Source organism: Myxocyprinus asiaticus, chromosome 43 (genome assembly GCF_019703515.2).
Source record: "Myxocyprinus asiaticus isolate MX2 ecotype Aquarium Trade chromosome 43, UBuf_Myxa_2, whole genome shotgun sequence".
NCBI lineage: Eukaryota > Metazoa > Chordata > Actinopteri > Cypriniformes > Catostomidae > Myxocyprinus > Myxocyprinus asiaticus.
Window position 1 is genome coordinate 17,682,713 of NC_059386.1, and position 24,933 is coordinate 17,707,645.

The 24,933-nt window shown below is 39.2% G+C and overlaps 3 protein-coding genes and 1 long non-coding RNA gene across 10 annotated transcripts in view; 3 read left to right on the top strand and 1 right to left on the bottom strand.

Moving 5' to 3' along the window:
- The window catches only part of LOC127433199 (cell adhesion molecule 2-like), a 648,459-nt gene that overhangs the window by 208,259 nt on the left and 415,267 nt on the right, over window positions 1-24,933 (bottom strand). The window lies entirely within an intron of this gene.
- LOC127433203 (CD209 antigen-like protein C) lies at window positions 6,321-9,234 on the top strand. Its single transcript, XM_051684934.1, has 5 exons — window positions 6,321-6,605; window positions 6,688-7,029; window positions 7,132-7,259; window positions 7,737-7,843; window positions 7,955-9,234. The coding sequence occupies exons 1-5, from the start codon at window positions 6,488-6,490 to the stop codon at window positions 8,076-8,078; spliced, it is 819 nt and encodes a 272-aa protein (XP_051540894.1). The 5' UTR covers window positions 6,321-6,487; the 3' UTR covers window positions 8,079-9,234.
- Window positions 11,917-15,375, top strand: LOC127433202 (C-type lectin domain family 4 member M-like). Of its 3 annotated transcripts, none has more exons than XM_051684932.1 (6): window positions 11,917-12,229; window positions 12,326-12,667; window positions 12,770-12,897; window positions 13,375-13,481; window positions 13,593-13,659; window positions 15,336-15,375. In XM_051684932.1, the coding sequence occupies exons 1-6, from the start codon at window positions 12,049-12,051 to the stop codon at window positions 15,363-15,365; spliced, it is 855 nt and encodes a 284-aa protein (XP_051540892.1). In that variant the 5' UTR covers window positions 11,917-12,048; the 3' UTR covers window positions 15,366-15,375. The 3 variants fall into 3 exon arrangements, with proteins under 3 accessions (XP_051540892.1, XP_051540893.1, XP_051540891.1); XM_051684933.1 differs by lacking the exon at window positions 15,336-15,375 and adding an exon at window positions 14,597-14,632; XM_051684931.1 differs by lacking the exon at window positions 15,336-15,375 and having other exon boundaries at window positions 11,921-12,229; window positions 13,593-14,217.
- Window positions 18,994-19,797, top strand: LOC127433205 (uncharacterized). 2 transcript variants are annotated; one of them, XR_007895859.1, is made up of 3 exons: window positions 18,994-19,137; window positions 19,319-19,425; window positions 19,502-19,797. It is a non-coding gene; the product is annotated as an uncharacterized LOC127433205 (long non-coding RNA). The 2 variants fall into 2 exon arrangements; XR_007895860.1 differs by having other exon boundaries at window positions 18,994-19,128.

The window sequence follows — 24,933 nt, forward strand, 5'->3', positions numbered from 1 at the left end:
GTAAAGTTTCCAAAATCCATTTAGCCCCTCTTTTTATCTTATTCACATAAACAGACAAACATGCACTTAAAACAACAATGCGCTGCCCTGGCATATCAAGAAGCCAAATAATATATGTCGTTGTGCTATGATTGATGTTATGCTTTTGCCATTCAATATTTTAAGAATTAATATGTAATATAAATATTATATATATTCTGCCTTAACTTTTTACACTTTTATGGCTCATTATAAATTCCAATTTGAACATAACTGTAAATCAATGTTCCCAGAAAGCTATCAGGGAGAATGGAAAACAGCTGATGTTCATCCAGTCCATGTTCAGGCCTGTGTGCACCTCCATGAGTCTGTAGTGTCAAAAGTGTGAAAATGCACTCTCCACATGATGTAAATGCACTCTTCACATGATTCGGCACAATTTCCATTGTTTGCTCACCATATAACTTCAGATTTGAGTCATGGAGCATCATATACTACGAGATTTCCTCTGTAATTGAGGATAGTCTGCTCAAAAAATATTGATATTGATATCTTTCGACTAGATGGAATCATAGTCAGAGGGTAAAAAACCCATTATAAACTACACAATTTTCTGTGAAATCTGTTAACCTGGACCCGAGCTGACCAGCATCAACTAGCACCGACTAGCACTGACTCTGCATGACTGAAAATCGGAACTAAAATCGGTATTAAAGTCATGTAGTTTAATCCAGCCTTTAACGACTTTGAAAACTGCAACAGACAAATTGGATATTTTCCACCCAATCTTATCCTTAATATGCCCAATCTGGCAACCATACATGCAAGGGTTCACTCACTTTCTCTCTTTTTCTCCCCTTTGAAAAATCGTAATGATCAGTATTGAAATATTCTGTGCAAATTAATTGTGATACAGCCACTCTGTGTCCATTCATGGGCACACAACTATTTCTGGGTTTAAAAGATAAGAATGAATCAATGCAAAACACTGTATCTCAAATGGAATACAATGTGGCCCCTCATGTATTACTTAAAGCCCGATGTGGCCCCTGTACCAAAAACCTGGTTTATGTACACATGCATCAGACACTTTTGGAGCTTTGGTTTCATCGCGTTTCACTAGTTTTCAGCACCTTGATGTATCAATGCCACATTTTGGGAAGTTGGAGTCAAATGTAGTATGAAACTTTAAACCGGATCACTTCAGAAGACATTGATTAAACCACTGGAGTCTTATGGATTACCTTTATGCTGATTGTATCTCCTTTTTGGAGCTTTTGGAGTTCCCCTTCTGTCACTCACTCGACGTTGTGTCGATGAAGTGACACTAGGGGTCGATCTTGGAAGCCCCAGACATCTCTGATATTTCAGAAAAGGCCAATGAAAATTGGCGAGTGGAATATGCATGCCACTCCCCCGGACATACGGGTATAAAAGGAGCTGGAATGCAGCCACTCATTCAGATTTTTTCTTCGGAGCCAAGTGGTTGTGTTCAGCGAGCTGAATTACTCTGCCATCCAGTCATCTCTGTGACTCTTACGAGCTGTTGGATTCTATGGCGCATTGCAGCGGTTCTCCACCTCTTGCACCGGCGTTGCGTAGAGAACACCCCTGGGCACTTCAGCAGCAGAAAAAAAGAGCATATTTTCTCTAAAAGAGAATGTATTTCCCTTCTAATAGAGTGGCACCTACGAAAACATCTTTTTCAAGATGCCTTTTCGTTTGTGTATTATTCCTGGTTGCGGTCGCTATCTCTCCGCTTCTGATGCTTCTGTTTGGGTGCTACCCACGTGGAAACATCATTCGTGGATTGTTCATGTCCTCATTGCGAGAACATGACCATTGCTACATTGCGGTCGCGGCTTTCCTTCTTCAAAGGGAAAGCCACCCCAGCAGCTCCCCGTCTCGGTCCTTCTACCTACGGGTGTGAGGCTGAGTCAGTTAGAACTGGGGGCAATTTGGGGACTTCAATGGGAGCTTCTCCGCCGGGAAAACCCCCACGGACCTCCCGTTCCCCAGCACGCTCGTATGCCCTGATCGAGTTCTGGGATGAGACCGCGAGCCCTTCTCAGGGTGAGTTCGTGGTTTCGTTCGGGACTCGCGAGGAGGATGAGCTATCGATTGCAGCATCGGAGAGCAGGCTCGTCATGTCTGATGTTGAAGACTCAGCTGGACTCCCACCCTCGGGTGCGGTGGTCCAGTCACAGGCTGACGCGGAGCTGGCAGCCATGCTTGCCCGGCAGCCACGAGTGTCGGGCTGGAGTGGAACCCTCCGCTCCCCCACGAACCCTCGCGACTCAACGATTGGTTTCTGGGGCCAGAGCGCCGCTCACGGCCGTGCTCCGCCTCCATCCCTTTCTTCCCGGAGGTGCATGAGGAGCTTATGTGGTCGTGGCAGACAACTTTTACTGCCCGCACCCGATTCGCGAACTCCTCTGCTCTCACTACCCTCGACGGTGGGGCGGCCAGGGGGTACTCGGCGATTCCTCAGGTGGATCAGGCAGTCGTGGTGCACTTGTGCCCACAGAGCACCACCACCTGGTGGAGTCATCTGAGGCTCCCGTCCAGGGCCTGTAGGCTTATGTCATCACTGGCGGCTAAGGCCTACGGTGCTGCTGGATGCACCGCTTCCGCCCTGCATGCCATGGCTCTCCTGCAGATGCACCAAGCCAAGGCACTTAAAGAACTGCATGAGGGTAGTCCTGACCCAGGATTGATGCAGGAGCTGCGCTCGGCAACCGATCTCTACATCTGGGTGATGAAGGTCACGGCATGGTCTCTCGGGCAGGTGATGTCCACCCTGGTGGTCCAGGAGCGCCACCTTTGGCTTGGTTGAGAGAGGCTGACAAGGTTCGATTCCTTGATGCCCTCATCTCCCAGGTTGGCCTAATCGGCGACACCGTCAGAGACTTTGCCTGGCAGTTTTCAGTGGTGAGGAAGCAGACGGAGGCTATCCAGCACATCCTGTCCCGGTGCGGCTCAAGACCCTGCACCCCATCTGCTTGTCGCCAAGGGCGTCCCCATGTGGAGGTAACACCGGCTCCACCACAGCCCGTCCCAGTGGGCCGGCCTCAGCGTGGAGCCACCCGCAGGAAACAGACGCCACCCTTCTCACGGCCAGCCGGCAAGAACCCAAGAAAGTCTTCGAAGCGCCCCTGAGATGGGCAGCCCAGGAAGTCGGGAACCTGCACTTCGGGTGCTGGTAAGAAGACCACTCCTTCCCCTGGTGGATGGCCGGGTGGAGAATCATTGTTTTCCTTTTCTTTTGATTTCGCCAAATGCCCAACAGGCTGCGGTACCCACTTTCTCAAGAAAAGAGCAGTTTCCTCACTTCCTGGGCCTCACACTCGGTGTCCATGGCCGTTGTCATCATGACCACCGGGCACCGTTTCTCTCTCCCAGCTGTGGCACAAATCCGCCCCCGATGTGATGGTCTCCATGGGTCACGAGGACGAACCTCTTCCTCACAAGAAACCAGGTAAGTAAGCTCCACCCCATCGTGAGGCCCCGCCCGCCGGTACGTCCGACACGATTGTTCCCTTGGTCCCCCTCGCACGGAGGTTGGGGCCGTGGCTTGTGCTCCCCAACCCATCGCGGTGGCTGATCAGGACTGTCCGACTCAGCTATGCGATTCAGTTCGCCAGGCACCCACCCAGGTTCAACGGTGTCCGCTTCACTGCGGTGAAAGTCGAGAACGCCGCTGCCTTGCACGCAGAGATCGCTTCCCTCCTACAGAAGGACTCGATAGAGCCTGTTCCTCCAGCCAAGATGAAGAAAGGTTTTTACAGCCCCTACTTCATTGTACCTAAAAAAGGCGATGGGTTGCGTCCAATCTTGGACCTGCGAGTTCTGAACCGCTTTGCAGAGACTCCCGTTCAAGATGCTGATGCAAAAACGCATTTTAGCGAGTGTCCAGCATCAAGATTCGTTCGTGGCGGTAGACCTGTAGGACGCGTACTTCCATGTCTCAGTTTTATCTCGACACAGACCCTTCCTGCGGTTTGCTTTCGAGGGCCAGGCATACCAGTACAAGGTCCTCCCCTTGTTGGCATATCAACTGCCTCGAGTTGCTGGCAGTATTACTTGCCCTGCGGAGGCTTTTGCCAGTGATCCGGGGCATTGATCTCAGGGACGGGGCACCATCTGGAACCCACGACCAGACCTCTGGAATCTCCATGTCTGGCCCTTGGACGGGACATGGAAGACTTAAGTGGCCTACCACCGGCAGTGGTAGACACGATCACTCAGGCCAGGGCTCCCACTACGAGGCGCCTGTATGACCTGAAGTGGCATCTGTTCGCTAAGTGGTGTTCTTCCTGACACGAAGACCCCCAGAGATGTGAAGTTGGATCAGTGCTTTCCTTTCTGCAGGAGAGGCTGGAGGGTGTATCTAGCTGCTATATCGGCACATCACGATGCAGTAGACGGTAAGTATTTTGGGAAGCACGACTTGGTCGTCAGGTTCCTGAGAGGCGCGAGGAGGTTAAACCCCCCAGACTGCGCCTCGTGCCCTCGTGGGACCTCTCCGTGGGTCATTGACGCCATCACTATGGCATATCATGCCCAGGATCTACACAACGTCTCGTTCCCTCCATCAGGGAACGGAGGTTGCGACAGTAACAGAGACATTTTGGTCACCATTCACTTACATTGTTTGGACTTGCAGAGCTGAGATATTCTTCTAAAAATCTTTGTTTGTGTTTACCATAAGAAAGTCATACACATCTGGGATGGCATGAGGGTGAGTAAATGATGAGAGCATTTTCATTTTTAGGGATCTAAGCCTTTAAATGTTTTCTCCACTTTCATAGCTTGTTCGCCATCAATTTTCATTGGCTGCTCATCTTATGAATTCAGATTATGCTCATTTATGGCGAAAATCATAATCATAATTATTTTGGTCAGTATTGAGATCCCAATTATTTAACACGATTACTCGTTGACTTTGGAAACATCATGCATTTATTGATTTTTTTTTTTTAAACTTGTCTTTTTAACAGTGGATTTCCTTGAACTTGAAATGTAAACTGCATTGTGTAGGAGAGGAGGCTACTGTTATATGATGATTATTTTATGTTATGTATGGTATAATATAAGAAAAACCTCAATCGCCATCATTTACTGCAGGGATGCTCATAGTTCTATGGAATGAGATCTACTTTTTCATGTTATTGCAGCAAGATCTACTTCGTACAATATAGGCTATACATTATCACAATACCAAAATTTCAGTAGTCGGTAGTGAAATTTGACGATTCTCAACACCAGCTTTAATACCATAACAAATAATAATTCTATTTTAACCTCTGAATAACTAATATGTTAATCATGGAAGAATGGTTTCAAGTTCTTAAGTAATTATTCAAGACTAGTAAACAGTCAGTAATAAAATAACAATAAAAAACAGCAATGACTAGAAATAGATTAAATATAACAGAAAAAAATAAGAAAAAAAATTAAGATAAATATGTGCTCTTTTTAACAGATTTAAAAGTTTTTAACAGCAGTAGGCTATCAAGTATTCAAGTAAAAATTCTGAATGACATGCAACATAAAATTACCACTGGTCTTCAATGTATGATTATAACACATTAATACTTTTTAAAACTACTAAAGTAACGTAGTCAAGAGCAGTGAGTGTTTTCTCATTTTCTTGATATGGTTGTTTGATTATTATAATGACACACTACACTAGACAGCAGCAGGTCTATTAGCTTACATTTATACTTACAAATCCAACATTTTAAATCAAATCTGCTTTTTTCTCCACTGTTTACGTTGATTTTAGACATCGCTCTTTGTTTACATGAATACCTCACCAAGACGGGCATTTTGGCAGAATTTTGAAATGTATTTGACCTTTAAGGTGTGCACTAGTGCGAGCATTTTCGGAACACACGCGCATGTTCAGCACACACACATACGTTGCCTGTCAATCAAACAGGGCACAGTTACTAGACCGCTAGTGAATTATAAAATTACATGTTCTGGATTAGTGTCAAAAGCAGAATAAGAATATGAACTTTCTAGTAAGTGACACAGGCCTAGGCTAACACAAATATAGCTGGTTATTTTTTTAATATTGACATTTTAATCAGTCTGCTTGTCTGGTTGGGCAAGTAAAATTCTCTTTCACTAAAGAGATTAGTTAGGGATGTGGGCTTAAACAGTATGTCTTCGGGAGCTTGATACACCATACAACACTTAGCCCACTCACTGTCCTATGAATTTTAGTGACGGCCCTGCATGCATTAGGCTTAAATTACTTCTGCTTTTTGGGTATGTGCAAGTTCTGTATGTCTTGTCGTAGAAGGGGTGATAAAAATATCTCTGATCTCATAAGAAATAAGACCGAGTGGCAGAGAAACATCAGACCAGCCACACCATATACCAGCTACCTTATTAAAACCTCACAAAACAAAGGGCTCAGGTACATACAGCATAAATATTTCAGATACATACAGCGGAGAGTGTTTATGAGAATATAAACATCGATTGGGCAGAGGAGATGAAGAGAGAAGATGGTGAGGAGATGAATATATATGCCAATGCAGACACCATAAGCAGTCATGTTGTCAGGACAGAGACAGAGGACACAAAGAGACACAAAACACCTCATCGTACAGGTCATTATAGTAATAAACACACTCATACATACATTTTCAGCTGAATAATGGTTAAGAAATATTTATCTTCATGTTTTCCCAGGAAGTGAGTGTGTGAGGAACAGAAACTTCAGAGCAGCTACAGTGTGTTTGGGGGTGCTGTGTGTTCTTCTGCTGACTGCAGTCATAGTGCTGTGTGTTCAACTCTTTAGAAAGACCAGACAAGACCAGTTTAACCCCAAGAATAAAAACATATTTGAAGAGAGAGAACAGCTTCTTACCAATAATACTAAACTCACAGAAGAGAGAGACCAGCTACTCAACAACAATACAAACTTGACAAAAGAGAGGGATGGATTAACAAATGAGAATCACGACCTAACTAAACAAAGTGAACAGTTCAATCAGGAGAAGAATGAACTGCAGAAGACTCTTCGTGAAATGGGTAATCTATATAATATCGATGTATAAAACCTGTTACAAATAAGGTGTGCAATTCAGTGTGGTTATGAATAATGGCTAATAGCTGAACTGGTTGTGTTTCCAGATGGATGGATTTACTATCAATTCAGTTTTTACTACATTTCTTCTGAGATAAAGAGCTGGAATGAAAGCAGAAGATACTGTATAGAGAAAGGAGCAGATCTGATGATCATAAACAACACAAAGGAACAAGTGTGTGTGTGTGTGTGTGTGTGTGTGTGTGTGTTTGTGTGTTTGTATGTGTGTGTTTGTGGGCAGGTTTAAGTGGTTTACGAGGACATTTTTTTAAAGTTACAAACTGGTAATTACAAGGGTATTATGCTATAAATGTGGTTTATGAGGACAGTTCTAGTGTCCCCATAATTCAAATCGCTTAAAAAACATACTAAACGATGTTTTAGTGAAATTGTAAAAATGCAGAACGTTTTTTGTTAGGGTTAGGTTTAGGGGTAGGGTTAGGGGATAGAATCTATAGTTCGTACAGTATAAAATTCACTAGGTCTATGGAGAGTCCTCATAATGATAGCTGCACTAACATGTGTGTGTTTGTGTGTGTGTGTATGTGTGTGTGTGTGTGTGTGTGTGTGTGTGTTGCTGAGAGGAGGAGGGGTCACTTGAAATGTGTAAATAAGTTTACGATATAAATGTGTTGTTGTTTCCTCTTCTCAGGATTTTCTTAAGGAAAATTCTGGTAAAGAAAATGTCTGGATTGGTCTGACTGATAGTGAGAAAGAAGGCACGTGGAAATGGGTGAATGGCAAAACACTGAACTCTGGGTGAGAAACCACTGTATTAATTTAATAATTATGTAATGAATGATCCTTACAGTCAGTATCATATCACACAGAAAGCAGCAATGAAGATCTAATGCTGATCTCTTGTTTCAGGTTCTGGAGGTTTGGACAGCCCGATGGTCAAAGAACAGAGAACTGTGCTTTAATTACATCATCAGAGGTGCATGATTATCCATGTAATGATACCTTTAAATGGATTTGTGAGAAGAGCATTTAAAAATGTCATTACATCAAATACATGTTTATTTTGTAAACTGTGAATATCCATAATTGAATGTCATTCATGAGGACCAGGCATTATGATAAGTGATTCAAGACAACCGAAAGTCCAACATGTAACCACAACTGTAACAAGGGAAAAAACAAAACAAAACAAAACAAAACAAACCAAAAAATGTTCTTTTAACAAATATACAGTATTTACATTATATCTATTAAATGCTATTTTATTATACAGCAAAACTTCTGTTTTTAAAATGAACAATAAGTTCATTAAGGTTTTCATTAAACACACTCTATTTTTATTTTATTTTTCATTATTCTGTCCAGTGTTTGAATGTTTGCATAACGTTGGGATGGGATTTTTACGCAGGGCTCTTGAATTCTTAAATTTGATAATGTCTGGATTTTGATCATTTGCAATGATGAGTAGCAAAAAGTTCATTCACTCATTAAAGAGTTTTTGTAAGCTATTATTTTGATTTAAAAATATATATATATTTTTCTTGGAATTAAATATTTTAAAGTAATTCATTTCAAAGCCGGTTGATTTGTTTTTAGGCATATAAACATAGTCAGAGCGTGTGTAATGCTGGTTTTGATAAGCTTCCCCACTTCAAATTCAAAACTTATTAACTAGTGAGGAGTGAATGACTGAATTTAGATCAATAATAACAGCCAGCTAAAAACTTACTGAGTGCACCTTTAAGTATTCTTGCTTACATTACACTGTTTAGTTTCAATAGCAGAATAAGAATATTAACTTTCTAATAAGTGACACAGGCCTAGGCTATCAAAAATAAAGCCGGTTATTTTTCCATTATTGACGTTTAAATCAGTCTGCTTGTCCGGTCGGGCAAGTAAAATTCTCTTTCACTTGCCCCTTCAAAAATCCACTTGTCCCAGACAAGCAGACAAGCGTTAATGTTGAGCCCTGATTAAATACTGAATTCAACATTCTCAGATAACATTTCTTCTGCAGTATATCTAAAATACATGTACATTGCTTTAAATTAATTTTAGATATTATTTTAGAAAACAAGCCAAAAAAGACTAATCAAAAACATATTTTGTTCCAGTGTATAATGGGCTAAGACTACACCCTCACCTTTATGTTCACTTTGATCCATCATCAACTCACAAAAAAAAACAAACTTTCTCTTCTTAATAGAGCTGCGTATCACTGATTTTCTTCATGATAAAATACACACAGTGAACATGACACGCACAGTATATTATGATTCACTACGTTATAATCTAGCTGCAGCAAACACACGCAAGTGACAAGCATCACAGTGCCAGAGTGTGCATCAGCCGGTAGAAGATTCAATCTCTTCCCCAGTCACTTCACACAACTCACTGACGTGGTGCTGGCTGCACAGAGAAATGCCAGTTTCAGAGTTTATTTTGTTGGGCCTCATGTATAAAGATAGAGGACAAAGGCAGGCCTAAAACAGTCGTAAAAACCTAACTCAGGCCCCCACATACCAAGTCGTAAATCTTACTGATAAACACCGTGCCAAAATCAAACGAAGGGAGTCCAAAACAGACTACAAATACCATGAAGCCTTGCTCACTAAAGGATCAAACTCTCAACTCCTATTGGATGAGGCACACAACAGAACGTCCCTCAACTATGACATCATCAGGAGTAGAAATACCTCTGAAATGCTTCCGGGATTTGCTTCCAGCAACTTTGCTTGCCGGGTGTAGATACAGCTCATCGCTGCTCTCAGGTGCAGCTTCGTGGCACAAGGAAGTAACATCCGACTTGAAACTGTGGCCATATAATCTCCATCTCGCTGGACGAGTTGAGATTACTCTGTGTTCAACCGAACACTCTAACGGATCCAAAGGAGACCGCCGAGCAATACGCATCTTCATCCGTTTGCCTGCAGAAGTGAAGAGATTAAAGATTTCTCTTCCATCTTCAATCAAGTCGACATTTCTGAGTTCTCCGCCAGCCCACCTCCCGTCATCACCCGAGCCTCGAGGAACCGAGTCTGAGTTAAAAGACGGATGAACACACATTCTGCATCCTCATGCGATTCAAGTAAGAGGTTTACGTCTGGGCAGAGATAGAATATTATAGTGTGTTATTCTTGTGTTTCAAGGTTTTTGCTTGTACAGTTTACGGACTGCCATGTCCGCTCATTATTAATACTCAGGGTATTAATTATCACGAATTTGTTTTGCTGTATTGTGGTCCAACCAAATTGGACTGTTGTGCATTTTCGCCATCGCGGGTGAGACCTGTAAACTAAGTTTATCCATTAAAGAGTCAAAGAACACAGGACTGTTTTACGAGCCGTCCACCGCATCTCTGAGCGATAAACTAACAGCTGCTTTCTCTCCCATGATCGCGAAATCGGCTTTAGGGCCATCACTTTATTCTCTCTCTCTCTCTCTCATACTAACCACACACACACTCGCTCTCTTTCTCTCTCTCTCACACACACACACACACACACACACACACACACACACCCCCTCATGTGTTATAGGATTATTTTGATTGCCATATCCAATCATATCACTGTTTAGTTTGTAGTTGTAAGTCGGAAGTTTATTGACTGCATTGTATTAATTATTAATTGATATTACTGCATAAATAAACTTTGTTTATATTACAAAGAGAAGCATTTTGGTTTGTTTTGCCTATGCCTGTGTCATGCTGATGGTATGTCAGTGCTCGAATTCTTCATTCATTGTTTTTTTCCAGAAAATCGATATTCTTCGGATGTCGATTTTCCTAAGAAAACAATCTAATATTGAGACTGTTATGCTATCTGGTTATTAGTCCCTGATTCCAGGGTGGTGCCCCGTCAATGTTAATCCTTATTAATATTCTGCTGATTTTTGATAATTGATGGTTGTCTTTGATGATTATTGAATTTGGATGATCAATAAGCTAGTGTTAATTTTAATTAATGTTTCATCGATGTTAACAATTAACGATTATCTTTGATAATTGTTGATTTAAAGGATTAAGAAAGCTAACATTGATTCTCATCAATGTTCTATTGATTTTAACAATTAATAATTGTCTTTGATAATTATTAATTATTGCTAATAACCAAACCCACTCCTAAACATAGCACACTACATTTACTTGAGCCCCATATGAGGTTTTAATGAGTTAGATTCAATTAATGAATTTAAATATTAATTAATAACTAAAGAAATAACTATTAATTATTTCTGATAGTAACACTGATCTAAACAACCAGTAAAGCCCTACAATTTTCATAACCTTCTTCCTTATTATTTGAACTTTAATAAAGGATGCTTTAAAAATATAATGCCAGGGTGTTTCATTGCGAAAGGGAATGCGGCAGAAACTGAATTATCTCTGTCTTACATTACCACGTCTTGACCTCGTACATGCTCAAACAGTTAATCTTACACCATAACATCAAAACTTTAGTTTTCAGGTAGTTACAACTTCTCATTCAGGGAAATAACCATTACTAAATTTACATGTATTTCCGAAAAGGCCGCATTCACACATTGCCCCTAAAATAAAAAATGCAGTAATTTGTTTTTTGAAAAGCCTGTATGTGTGAAAGTGACTTATAGAACAACTGATGAGATCTGTGTGGCTGAAAATGAAAAGGACCTGTTAAAATAGGAAGTGAAAAAAAGCTATTGTGAATTAAAAGATTAGTTAGGGATGTGGGCTTAAACAGTATGTCTTCGGGAGGTTGATACACCATACAACACTTACACAGGCCACTCACTGTCCTATGAATTTTAGTGATGGCCCTGCATGCATTAGGCTTAAATTACTTCTGCTTTTTGGGTATGTGCAAGTTCTGTATGTCCTGTCGTAGAAGGGGTGATAAAAATATCTCCGATCTCATAGGAAATTAGACTGCGTTGCAGAGAATCATCAGACCAGCCACACCATATACCAGCTACTTTATTAAAACCTCACAAAACAAAGAGATCAGATACATACAACAGAGATGTTTCAGATACATACAGCGGAGAGTGTTTATGAGAATATAAACATCGATTGGGCAGAGGAGATGAAGAGAGAAGATGGTGAGGAGATGAATATATATATCAATGCAGACACCATAAGCAGTCATGTTGTCAGGACAGAGACAGAGGACACAAAGAGACACAAAACACCTCATCGTACAGGTACTGAGACTCACTTCATTATAGTAATTAACACACTCGTACACACATTTTCAGCTGAATAATGGTTAAGAAATATTTATCTTCATGTTTTCCCAGGAAGTGAGTGTGTGAGGAACAGAAACTTCAGAGCAGCTACAGTGTGTTTGGGGGTGCTGTGTGTTCTTCTGCTGACTGCAGTCATAGTGCTGTGTGTTCAACTCTTTAGAAAGACCAGACAAGACCAGTTTAACACCAAGAATAAAAACATATTTGAAGAGAGAGAACAGCTTCTTACCAATAATACTAAACTCACAGAAGAGAGAGACCAGCTACTCAACAACAATACAAACTTGACAAAAGAGAGGGATGGATTAACAAATGAGAATCACGACCTAACTAAACAAAGTGAACAGTTCAATCAGGAGAAGAATGAACTGCAGAAGACTCTTCGTGAAATGGGTAATCTATATAATATCGATGTATAAAACCTGTTACAAATAAGGTGTGCAATTCAGTGTGGTTATGAATAATGGCTAATAGCTGAACTGGTTGTGTTTCCAGATGGATGGATTTACTATCAATTCAGTTTTTACTACATTTCTTCTGAGATAAAGAGCTGGAATGAAAGCAGAAGATACTGTATAGAGAAAGGAGCAGATCTGATGATCATAAACAACACAAAGAAACAAGTGTGTGTGTGTGTGTGTGTGTGTGTGTGTGTGTGTGTGTGTGTGTGTGTTTGTATGTGTGTGTTTGTGGGCAGGTTTAAGTGGTTTACGAGGACATTTTTTTAAAGTTACAAACTGGTAATTACAAGGGTATTATGCTATAAATGTGGTTTAAGAGGACAGTTCTAGTGTCCCCATAATTCAAATCGCTTAAAAAACATACTAAACGATGTTTTATTGAAATTGTAAAAATGCAGAAAGTTTTTTGTTAGGGTTAGGTTTAGGGGTAGGGTTAGGGTTAGGGGATAGAATCTATAGTTCGTACAGTATAAAATTCACTAAGTCTATGGAGAGTCCTCATAATGATAGCTGCACCAACATGTGTGTGTTTGTGTGTGTGTGTGTGTGTGTGTGTGTGTGTTGCTGAGAGGAGGAGGGGTCACTTGAAATGTGTAAATAAGTTTACGATATAAATGTGTTGTTGTTTCCTCTTCTCAGGATTTTCTTAAGGAAAATTCTGGTAAAGAAAATGTCTGGATTGGTCTGACTGATAGTGAGAAAGAAGGCACTTGGAAATGGGTGAATGGCAAAACACTGAACTCTGGGTGAGAAACCACTGTATTAATTTAATAATTATGTAATGAATGATCCTTACAGTCAGTATCATATCACACAGAAAGCAGCAATGAAGATCTAATGCTGATCTCTTGTTTCAGGTTCTGGAGGTTTGGACAGCCCGATGGTCAAAGAACAGAGAACTGTGCTTTAATTACATCATCAGAGGTGCATGATTATCCATGTAATGATGCCTTTAAATGGATTTGTGAGAAGAGCATTTAAAAATGTCATTACATCAAATACATGTTTATTTTGTAAACTGTGAATATCCATAATTGAATGTCATTCATGAGGACCAGGCATTATGATAAGTGATTCAAGACAACCGAAAGTCCAACATGTAACCACAAATGTAACAAGGCAAAAACAAAACAAAAAAAAATGTTCTTTTAACAAATATACAGTATTTACAATATATCTATTAAATGCTATTTAATTAAACAGCAAAACATCTGTTTTTAAACTGAACAATAAGTTCATTAAAGTTTTCATTAAATACACTCTATTTTTCATTATTCTGTCCTGCATTTGAATGTTTGCAACTAATGGTTTCAATGAACTTGACTATGGAGGAAGGATAGAAGATGTTGGGCTTTGATTTTTACGCAGGGCTCTTGAATTCTTAAATGTGAGAATGTCTGGATTTTGATCATTCGCAATGATGAGTAGCAAAAAGTTCATTCCCTCATTAAAGATGTTAAGCACAGAGTTTTGTAAGCTATTATTTTGATTTTAAAATATCTTTTTCTTGGAATTAAATATTTTAAAGTAATTCATTTCAAAGCCGGTTGATTTGTTTTTAGGCGTATAAACTTAGTCGGAGCGCTTCAAATTCAAAACTTATTAACTAGTGAGGAGTGAATGACTGAATTTAGATCAATAATAACAGCCAGCTAAAAACTTACTGAGTGCACCTTTAAGTATTCTTGCTTACATTACACTGAGGGCATTTTTGCACCAACATGGTTAAAAAAAAAAAAAAAAAAGGATATAGTTCATGCAAATTCCAGTATGGCTGTGGAAATTAAAGTAATCTAACCTAATTTTCTGAATTGGTTTTTTTCTCCCCAATTTGGAATGCCCAATTCCCAATGCGATCTAGGTCCTCGTGGTGGCGAAGTGACTCGCCTCAATCCGGGTGGCGGAGGATGAATCTCAGTTGCCTCCATGTCTGAGACCTCAATCCGCTCATCTTATCACATGGCTTGTATACCACGGAGGTATAGCGCATGTGGAGGCTTCATGCTATTCTACGCGGCATCCATGCACAACTCACCACGTGCCCCACTTAGAGCAAATCACATTATAGCGACCACGAGGACTCTACCCTCCCTAGCAACCGGGCCAATTTGGTTGCTTAGGAGACCTGGCTGGAGTCACTCAGCATGCCCTGGATTCAAATCCACGACTCCAGGGGTGGTAGTCATTGTCTTTACTCACTGAGCTACCCAGGCCCCGAAGTATATTCTATTAACAGAATATCAATTGTTTGACTGTGGTACAATCATAAAGGTTTACTTTTCATATTTCTTGCCATGCTTGCATGACAGACAGACTGTTGTTCTGTGCATGCGACTTTCTTTCATCTGTGGAATACAAGAGGAAATATTAGGCAGAATCTTAGCCTCAGTCACCATTCACTTTCATTATATTCTTTTCTCCTTACAAAGAATGTTTTATGCATTGCACTGCTGCCACATGATTGGCTGATTAGATAATCGCATAAATAAGGTGTACAGGTCTTCCTAATAAAGTGATTGGTGAGTGTGTAATAGTATATATATTACGGCTATCAAACGATTAAATTATTTATTCGTGATTAATCGTATGTTTTCTTGTAGTTAATTGCGATTAATCGTAATATCTCATGAGTGGACAAAATATGCTTCATTCAGATGTATTTATTGTTTTTCAGTTATTTACACACAACCTACCCTACCAACAGAAAATGAACACAGCACAATTCAAAATATGTAAAACAAAAAAATAAATAAAATCTCTCTCTCTCTCTCTCTCTCTCTCTCTCTCTCTCTCTCATATATATATATATATATATATATATATATATATATATATACACTATATTGCCAAAAGTATTTGCTCACCCATCCAAATAATTGAATTCAGGTGTTCCAATCACTTCTATGGCCACAGGTGTATAAAATGAAGCACCTAGGCATGCAGACTGCTTCTACAAACATTTGTGAAAGAATGGGCCGCTCTCAGGAGCTCAGTGAATTCCAGCGTGGTACTGTGATAGGATGCCACCTGTGCAACAAGTCCAGTCGTGAAATTTCCTCGCTACTAAATATTCCACAGTCAACTGTCAGTGGTATTACCACAAAGTGGAAGCGATTGGGAATGACAGCAACTCAGCCACGAAGTGGTAGGCCACGTAAAATGACAGAGCGGGGTCAGCGGATGCTGAGGCGTATAGTGCGCAGAGGTCGCCAACTTTCTGCAGAGTCAATCGCAACAGACCTCCAAAGTTCATGTGGCCTTCAGATTAGCTCAAGAACAGTGTGTAGAGAGCTTCATGGAATGGGTTTCCATGGCTGAGCAGCTGCAACCAAGCCATACATCACCAAGTGCAATGCAAAGCGTTGGATGCAGTGGTGTAAAGCACGCCGCCACTGGACTCTAGAGCAGTGGAGACGCGTTCTCTGGAGTGACGAATCACGCTTCTCCATCTGGCAATCTGATGGACGAGTCTGGGTTTGGTGGTTGCCAGGAGAACGGTACTTGTCTGACTGCATTGTGCCAACTGTGAAGTTTGGTGGAGGGGGGATTATGGTGTGGGGTTGTTTTTCAGGAGCTGGGCTTGGCCCCTTAGTTCCAGTGAAAGGAACTCTGAATGCTTCAGCATACCAAGAGATTTTGGACAATTCCATGCTCCCAACTTTGTGGGAACAGTTTGGGGATGGCCCCTTCCTGTTCCAACATGACTGCGCACCAGTGCACAAAGCAAGGTCCATAAAGACATGGATGAGCGAGTTTGGTGTGGAAGAACTTGACTGGCCTGCACAGAGTCCTGACTTCAACCCGACAGAGCACCTTTGGGATGAATTAGAGCGAAGACTGTGAGCCAGGCCTTCTCGTCCAACATCAGTGTCTGACCTCACAAATGCGCTTCTGGAAGAATGGTCAAAAATTCCCATAAACACACTCCTAAACCTTGTGGAAAGCCTTCCCAGAAGAGTTGAAGCTGTTATAGCTGCAAAGGGTGGGCCGACGTCATATTAAACCCTATGGATTAAGAATGGGATGTCACTTAAGTTCATATGCGTCTAAAGGCAGATGAGCGAATACTTTTGGCAATATAGTGTATTTAGTTGTTTGTGTATTATGACAGGACATTTTTGCTTCCTTTTATGGTGTTTTAACAAACATATAGATAATTTACATTTTTGTATGAACTATCCCTTTAAGTACCAATGTTGTTTTGTTGCTTAGTTCTGCATTAGATTCACCATGGGCTAGTTCTCAGAATTGAGATTTTGTTGAATACCTTGGTTAGTTTGCCAAATTGTGAAAATCAAAAGACGACTGAGGCCTAACATTCTACATGACATTTCCTTTTGCATTCTATGGAAGAAATTCATATTGGTTTGGTACAAGTATGATGGTAAGTAAACGTTTACAGAATTTATATTTATGGGACAACTTAGTCTTAAATGCATTACTTTTTGCCACCACAGAAACTCATTTATCACATCTACTACCTTACAGATTATACAATGCCAGTGTGCATACAAGCAAGTACTGAAATAATGTTTTTGGTAGTTTGATGTGTTACTTATGCAGTAAAACTGGCGAGACTTTAGAACTGTTGTCTTCAGGAAGTGAGTCTGATGTGTGTTAGATTTGAGGTCATCTATATGCTTGTGTATACTGTGTACTCTTAAACAGTCTTTCTTATCCAGGACAAATGGACCAAAAATATTGATGTCTCAACTTATGCTCACTCATTTTGTCCAATCAAATGCTCCCTAGAATGAGAATCTCCCTTCCCCTAACAGCACCTACTTTTGACTAGAAATAGCATGTAGCAAATAATGTTCATGGCTGTCACTTAAGCCAAAGATTATTAGCTATTATTAACCCTTGCGTGGTGATCATGTTTTTTTTTTTTTTTTTTTTTTTTTTTAACCAAATGTTCGGGGGTCTGATGGATCTACAGCATTATTGGGTTTATAAAAGCAACAGCAACACTTTATGAAAAACAAAAATAAAACAATACTAAATACTTAGATGCTGTATTAGCATCTTACAAAGTAATTACAAGGAATATGGACAAAATACATAGCTGGTTCTGAGGCTTTTTGCTGACGGGCTGGTCCTGGGGCTGGCTGAGGCTCAATCTCATCCTCCAACTCGCTGTCAGACGCACACTCAAAAAATGATTTGCACATTTCAATTTCAAAACAAAATTTCATCAAATTAAATTGAGTAATCTTTATAAAAAAATCAAATCTACACAGGCCCCATTTCCAGCAGCCATCATTCCAACACCTTATCCTTGAGTAATCATGCTAAATTGATAATCTGGTACTAGAAAATAACTTGCCATTATATCAAGCACAGTTGAAAGCTATTTGGTTCGTTAAATGAAGCTTAACATTGTCTTTGTGTTTGTTTTTGAGTTGCCACAGTATGTAATAGACTGGCTTGTCTTAAGGTCAATATTAGGCCAAAAATGGCAAAAAAGAAACAGCTTTCTCTAGAAACTCGTCAGTCAATCATTGTTTTGAGGAATGAAGGCTATAATGCTTGGATTTGCCAAAAAAAAAAGATTTCATACAAATGTGTGCAAGTACACAACTTATTCTTAATAAACAACTCTCAACTTTACTTGTACTTAAGGATCACATGATTTTGCACTTCACACACTGACCTCAGGTCAGTTCCGTTTAGTTGCTTCATTCTAACTGGTGTTAAAAACAGATTTTAAAAACAGAGAGGAGAAGAGCAGAACCCCTAACTTACACAGAACCACACAAGAATAACATTCACTAATCGCACAGTTTTATAATGTTGGACTGCAGAAGACCAGGCATGTCTAATGTTATGTATGGCAAAGCGATAAGGACTGAGTCTCAGGAAATGGACCAAGAGAGAGTGGAGATGATGGTGGATATCTACGAGAGTGCAGATTCTGTGAGAGATCATGACTTCAGGACAGAGACAGACTCCATTACAAACACACATCAACCACTTCAGTGTAAAGGTAATGACATTACTTTTTGGTTCAAATTAAAACCTGTAAATAAATATATTCACTTATAACACAATTTGTGTTTCTTCATATATTTTCTAATTATGTTGGAATAAATTGAGCATAAAAAAAAATACAGGAAAAAAAATAAAATAAATGTAACATCACATCTGCCATCTTCAGAAAGTGTGTGTGTGAGGAACAGAAGCTCCAGAGCAGCTACAGTGTGTTTGGGGCTGCTGTGTGTTCTTCTGCTGGCTGCAGTCATAGTCCTATCTGTCTAACTCAATACAAACATTCACCAGTGTCACATCAAGAATAAAAACCTCACAGAAGAGAGAGAGAGAAGTTAATATTCAAGAATGAAAGTCTGACTGAAAAAAGAGACATGCATAAAAATAAACTTCTGAAGATTCTTGGTAAGTTGGGTAAGTTTCATTAGTCTATACATGTTTCTTTTTTCTTTTTTTTTACACCAGTTGTAAGTGTAGTTCTTCTGGAGCAATCGGTTGTGCCTTGCCGTCTATCAATTGACTTGCTCAGTCTGTCAAATTATTTGCTCGGGGATTTTCTATTATCATTAAAAGTCTTAATGTTTCACCTTCTAAGGATTTCGTGAAGAACATTTCTAGTAATGTTGAATTCTGGATTGGTCTGACTGTCAGTGAGAAAAAGGGCGCATGGAAATGGATCAATGGCAGCACACTGACCTCTGGGTGGGAAATCATATAATTTAACTGATTATTATCCAAAAAAAAATTCTCAATCTAATGGAGATATATGTTGTTTCAGGTTCTGGAGGAACAAAGAGCCTAATAATGCCAATGGTGGTGAAGACTGTGTTTTGTTTATATCAGCAAGATGGAACGATTGTCCAATGTAATGATGCCCATAAATGGATATGTGAGGAGAACATTTTAAAATGACTTATTGCAATAAATATTTGTGCATAAAGTGCATTATTTAATCCCAAATAGTGCTGTTAAACATCAAACATATATAGCAGAAATGTTTCAATGGTTTTTTTTACGTGCAAGTACATATTTAAATCATTATTTTGGTACTTGTGTATACCATCTTATATCTAGATCGTTTATCTTTTGTAATATATATCTATATATATATATATATATATATATATATATATATATATATATATATATATATATATATATATATATATATATATACCACAGGTCTGTTGAATGCTTGATTCTGACTGGTTGACAGATGTTCTAAGGTGTGCAATTTTGTTTCAAGTAAATGCAAAGCTATGAAGTTATTTCAAAGAGCCATAAAGGCTACCACAACAAAATAACCAAATAAAAGACATTGGTTAATTACATCGGATACGAATGACAAACAATGTTTATAATATCCTAAAATATCCTACATTTATTTGAATTTAAGTTGAAAAGCTCCCTCGTCTCCCCCGCACTTACACACACTCACACACATACATACGCACACGCATGCACACACACACACATTGAGACTCATTTTGAGTCGCACCCCCCATGACTTGATCAATACAACAGTTTTTATTATCCGAAATAACTTTTAATATGTGAAACTTTTTATGTTTCAATGTATATTTCCCTTATCAGCCTCACATAGCTATAATGGAAAGCACCGGGCTACCCCTCCCCCTCTTTTTTGCTCGCATGCACGCACGCGCACACACACACACACACACACACACACACACACACACACACACACTAACTTGTTACTCCAATGCCGAAAAGCAGCGCATCCTCAGTTGCTAGTACTAATGTCACATTTTCATACTAGCAACGAAGTATTGAGCTGTATCAAAGCTAGATGCACTTGATCCATACATCAGTTTCTATATTATCTGAAATATCTGTGGGAAACACCCTCAAGCTCCCCCTCTCTTAAGCTCTCACACAACCGCATGTCAACCTAATGTAAACAGACATGGCTGCATGCACAGGATGATCACTTTCATAGTTGTATTGACTGTGCGTATAAGAGCTGTAAACTGTTATCGTGGTACTTTTGGAACCATTTGGATGTCTATGTATAAAATAAATTTACCATGTGCTTGAAAAGACTGTTCGAGTATTATTCAAATATTTACCTTATAAGCAGACATGGCTGCGTGCATGGGATGATTGATTTCATAGATGTGTTGACTGTGCATAGATGATTGTAGATGATTGTGTTTGTGCCCGGCCAGCGCATCTCTGCGTGTTGGCGCAAAAGTCGATTTAAATGTTGCAGCTTGTGACGTCACTGGTTATTGCAGATACACAAATGTGTAAAGCTCCTCTGCGGGGGCCAGTTATTAACTGTCACAAATATGTGACGGTACGTATGAAGGAGTTAAATACGTCACGGTTAATAAACCATCAGAATATAGAAGCTACTGAAAAAACTGTGAATTATTGTTTTTACAAGCGAGTTTATTTTGAAATAGAGTTATTTAGTGCTAGCCTATGTGAAGACTCTTGTGTGCTGTTTGTCTGACTTGGTAATGTGGCTGTTAATATGGTTACTATATACACTTAGTGCTTGACCAGGTACTGTAGTGCAGACTGAAAGTAAACTTCCAGTTCAACCAACCAGACTTATGTCCACCAAAAAATATTATATTTATATAAAGCATTTTGGAAATCTTACGAATGGCCATGTGTTATTAAAGACAACAAATATCCAGTATGTACAACATGCAAAACAAAAGTGTCTGCTTACACACCCAACACATTCAGTATGGTAGAAATGGACCAGGGTAGTCCAACAACCGACAAATGACTTTAATATTGTTAGTGTTGATGCTTTTAAAGAGATTGGAGAGTGTGGTTGCAATTCTCTCCAATAAGTCACGTCTCAATTCCTTCATATATAACGCACCACTTGCATAAAATTTCACCACCTTCAACAATAAATTTCCATCACTATATCAGACTAAATCGCCTGATGTGTGCAATGTTGCCATTATTATGCATAGTCCACAGGTTTATTTGTAAGGTGTTTTAGAGAGACTAATGGACAGAATTTCTGGAGTATGTTGCTGATTCTTCAAGGTGTTGTTGAGTCTGTCAGAAAATGTTTTGTCTTAGTAAATAGTAAAAAAAACTGAAATAACTGTTGGGTGCCATTAACTAGATGTTGCACTTCCATAACATTTATAATCAAACAGCTATGTATTTTATTAATTTGAATCAAGGATTCCCCCAAGAGTCAAAGCATTGATATATGTATAAGTGATTATTTGCCACTCTTCATTGGATCCTTTCTTTTTATTTGTTGAAGGCTTTGAAAATCATTGGGGTTTTGACAAAATTTTAATTTATGAGTGAACAGTCCCTTTCATACATTAATTTCAACCACCACAGAAACACATTTACCATTATGTATGTCATACTCAGGAAGTATATATGGCTATTGCCACAGTACCTTTGATTAGCTGCAATTGAGATGTTGTATTTCCATTTTAAGTTCATATGATTTAGCAAGGTGATACAGTGTTTTTCTCTTGCTAAATTTGAACATGGCAACTTTTTGCTTCTCTAAACTTTTATTAAGAGAGCAGTAAAGTCGATATGTATGGAAGCCGTGGAGTGCCAATTAAAAAAAGAATGAAGAAATAATTTATCAATCTATTAATTTGAAAATAAAAACATGAATAAATAAACCAGTGTATAAATGCACAAATAAATAGACACATTTAAATTGTGTTTATTTAATTCATGTTTAAAATGTATTTCATGTTAAAATTTAATTATATGTAACAATAAAATTGTGCATTTAATAAATCATGTATTTTATTCATGTTTAGAATGCAATTAAATCTAACAATAAAATAGCACATTAATAATTCATTTTGTGTTTTAAAAAAGCATTTGACAATTGCTTTTCTTCATTCATTTGCCAATGGCTTTTCTTTTTCATTTTACTTTGGCTTTTCTTTTTCCATTTGATAATAGAGTTGAAAAATGCCATTGAGCACAACCAATGGACTTTCGTCCCAGTTTTAAGACACACCCCCTCTCTCACGTCCCACTCAAAGTAGATGTAAGATGACCTGTCATTGGACGGTCTTTGATAGAGATATAAGCAGTTTATGTGATCTACACAAAAGAAACGGACACAAAGCGTAATAGAAGTTCATGGTTACTTGTTACCACTGTAGTTAATTGCCGAGCGCGGCTCTCCCCGAGCATGAACAATGGTACATGTCAAGGAAGGGAGCCGGTAACCGCGATGCCGTCAACAGAACATGCCCCTTGCCCATTCCTTTTCCTGAAAGCACGCGCTGCAGCCGCCATTAGACTCACGCTCCACCGGAGCTTGAGGTACAGAGCCGCTTGATAAAGACACCTTACCTCCAGGCTGCAGCATCCACCAGATCCTGAACCTATCTGAAGCAAACGCTTCTCTGTGCTGCCTGACCTTCCCTCAGTCGCTCCAATCAAGTGGTGACACCACGTCCACTTTCAGTTATACTTGAGTTCATTTTTTTTTTATATAATTACCTGAGTAGTATGAATGGGACAAGGCGGACTTAGGGTACTGCTCATTTTTACCATCACTTCGTCTCCTGCCTTCTTCTGTATTCCCCTTGCTGACTCTTGGGCTGGTAGGAGAGTAAGTTAACATAACAAGCTGTTGATGTTGACTGGTTTTGGATATCAGACAGAACTCTGATATATGGATATCTTCTGACGGAGTGAGAGGTCTTGTGTACACTGGATCTAACATGCATTTTCACTGCCTCATGTTTTCATATTCTAAGCATATCATTGAATACTGTACATGGCATCACATCTCTGTCTATAGGCTATATACATAAGCGGTGGGTGAATGAATTGCAGGGTAAAGGTACATCAAATAAAATTAAGTAAATAAATAAATAACATTTAAAATACTAATACATTAATTTCAAGATTTTCAAATTGCTGTTCTGCCTACTGTACAATGGTCACACTCCATACAAAACACTCCAAATTAATAAATTGTTGATTATTGTTATTTGCACAGACACCAGTATTCATACTGATAATTATACATCTCAAATTAATGCCTATCAATCCATCATTCTTTATATAACACATAATACGCATGCGCATGACGTCATCATTTTCACAAATTTGCGTTTTTGTATGTTTACACGGAGACGATAACGGCATCGTTTTCAAAAACTTGCACTTTGAAACCCATTTTCAAAAGTTTGCGTTTTCAGGCCCCAAAACGCTGTTGTCGTGTAAACGAACAGCCAAAACGCATAAAATATTTTCCGTTTTTAGTTGAAAATGTTGTCGTGTAAACAGACCCTTAAACTCGGAATGAAATGGAGAAAGAAAAGCAATTGGCAAATGGAAAAAGAAAAACCAAAGTAAAACAAAAAAGTGTAATGCATAGTGTAATGTAACTACATTTTCTGTGACTAAATTCACCTGCTTGTTACATGTGTTATATTGTTGATAAGTGGTTAGGTTGCTATGCCAGTATATTATAACTAAAGAAATATATTTTAGTATAATAAAACATATTGAGGTAAAACATGCACAATAAATCTGAAGATTGCCGAGCCTTTGATGGAATTCTCTGAAAAGAGGTGTGAACGAAATAACGTGTATTCAAGTTTCGTTTTCATAATGCAGGCAAATGTCACTACAGTGACACCTCCGTCATGAGACTGCCCTGGCCAAATACATCCGTGCACAGCATGTACTGAGTAAAATTAAAATAAATAAATAAATAAATACATAAATAAATAAACTGCTAACACATAAAACATTTTTATTTTGTAAAACTATGTTCCTCACAAAAATATTATTTTGTTATACAACCGGAATAAATAATAATAGGAACATTGCTCAGAGCAGGTGATTTGAAACAGAGTAATTGCCCCAGTATAATTGCCTCAACATATAGGTACTGAAAATCATTTCATTAAAATAATAAACACACTCATACACATATTTTTCAGCTGTGTAATGGTTAAGAAATATTTATCTTCATGTTTTCCCAGGAAGTGAGTGTGTGAGCAACAGAAACGTCAGAGCAGCTACAGTGTGTTTGGGGCTGCTGTGTGTTCTTCTGCTGACTGCAGTCATAGTGATGTGTGTCCAACTTTTTAAAATGACCGACCAGTTTAACCACCAAGAATACAACGATATTTGAAGAGAGAGACCAGTTACAAACCAGGAATACCAAACTCACAGAAGAGAGAGACCAGCTACTAACCAAAACCA

Excerpts from the sequence above, each read along its gene's own strand:
- LOC127433203 (XM_051684934.1), top strand. The coding sequence starts at position 6,488 with ATGAAGAGAGAAGATGGTGAGGAGATGAATATATATGCCAATGCAGAC. Across the intron at positions 6,606-6,687 it reads CAAAACACCTCATCGTACAG|GAAGTGAGTGTGTGAGGAAC; the intron begins GTCATTATAGTA and ends ATGTTTTCCCAG. Across the intron at positions 7,260-7,736 it reads TAAACAACACAAAGGAACAA|GATTTTCTTAAGGAAAATTC; the intron begins GTGTGTGTGTGT and ends TCCTCTTCTCAG.
- LOC127433202 (XM_051684931.1), top strand. The coding sequence starts at position 12,049 with ATGTTTCAGATACATACAGCGGAGAGTGTTTATGAGAATATAAACATC. Across the intron at positions 12,668-12,769 it reads GAAGACTCTTCGTGAAATGG|ATGGATGGATTTACTATCAA; the intron begins GTAATCTATATA and ends TTGTGTTTCCAG. Across the intron at positions 12,898-13,374 it reads TAAACAACACAAAGAAACAA|GATTTTCTTAAGGAAAATTC; the intron begins GTGTGTGTGTGT and ends TCCTCTTCTCAG.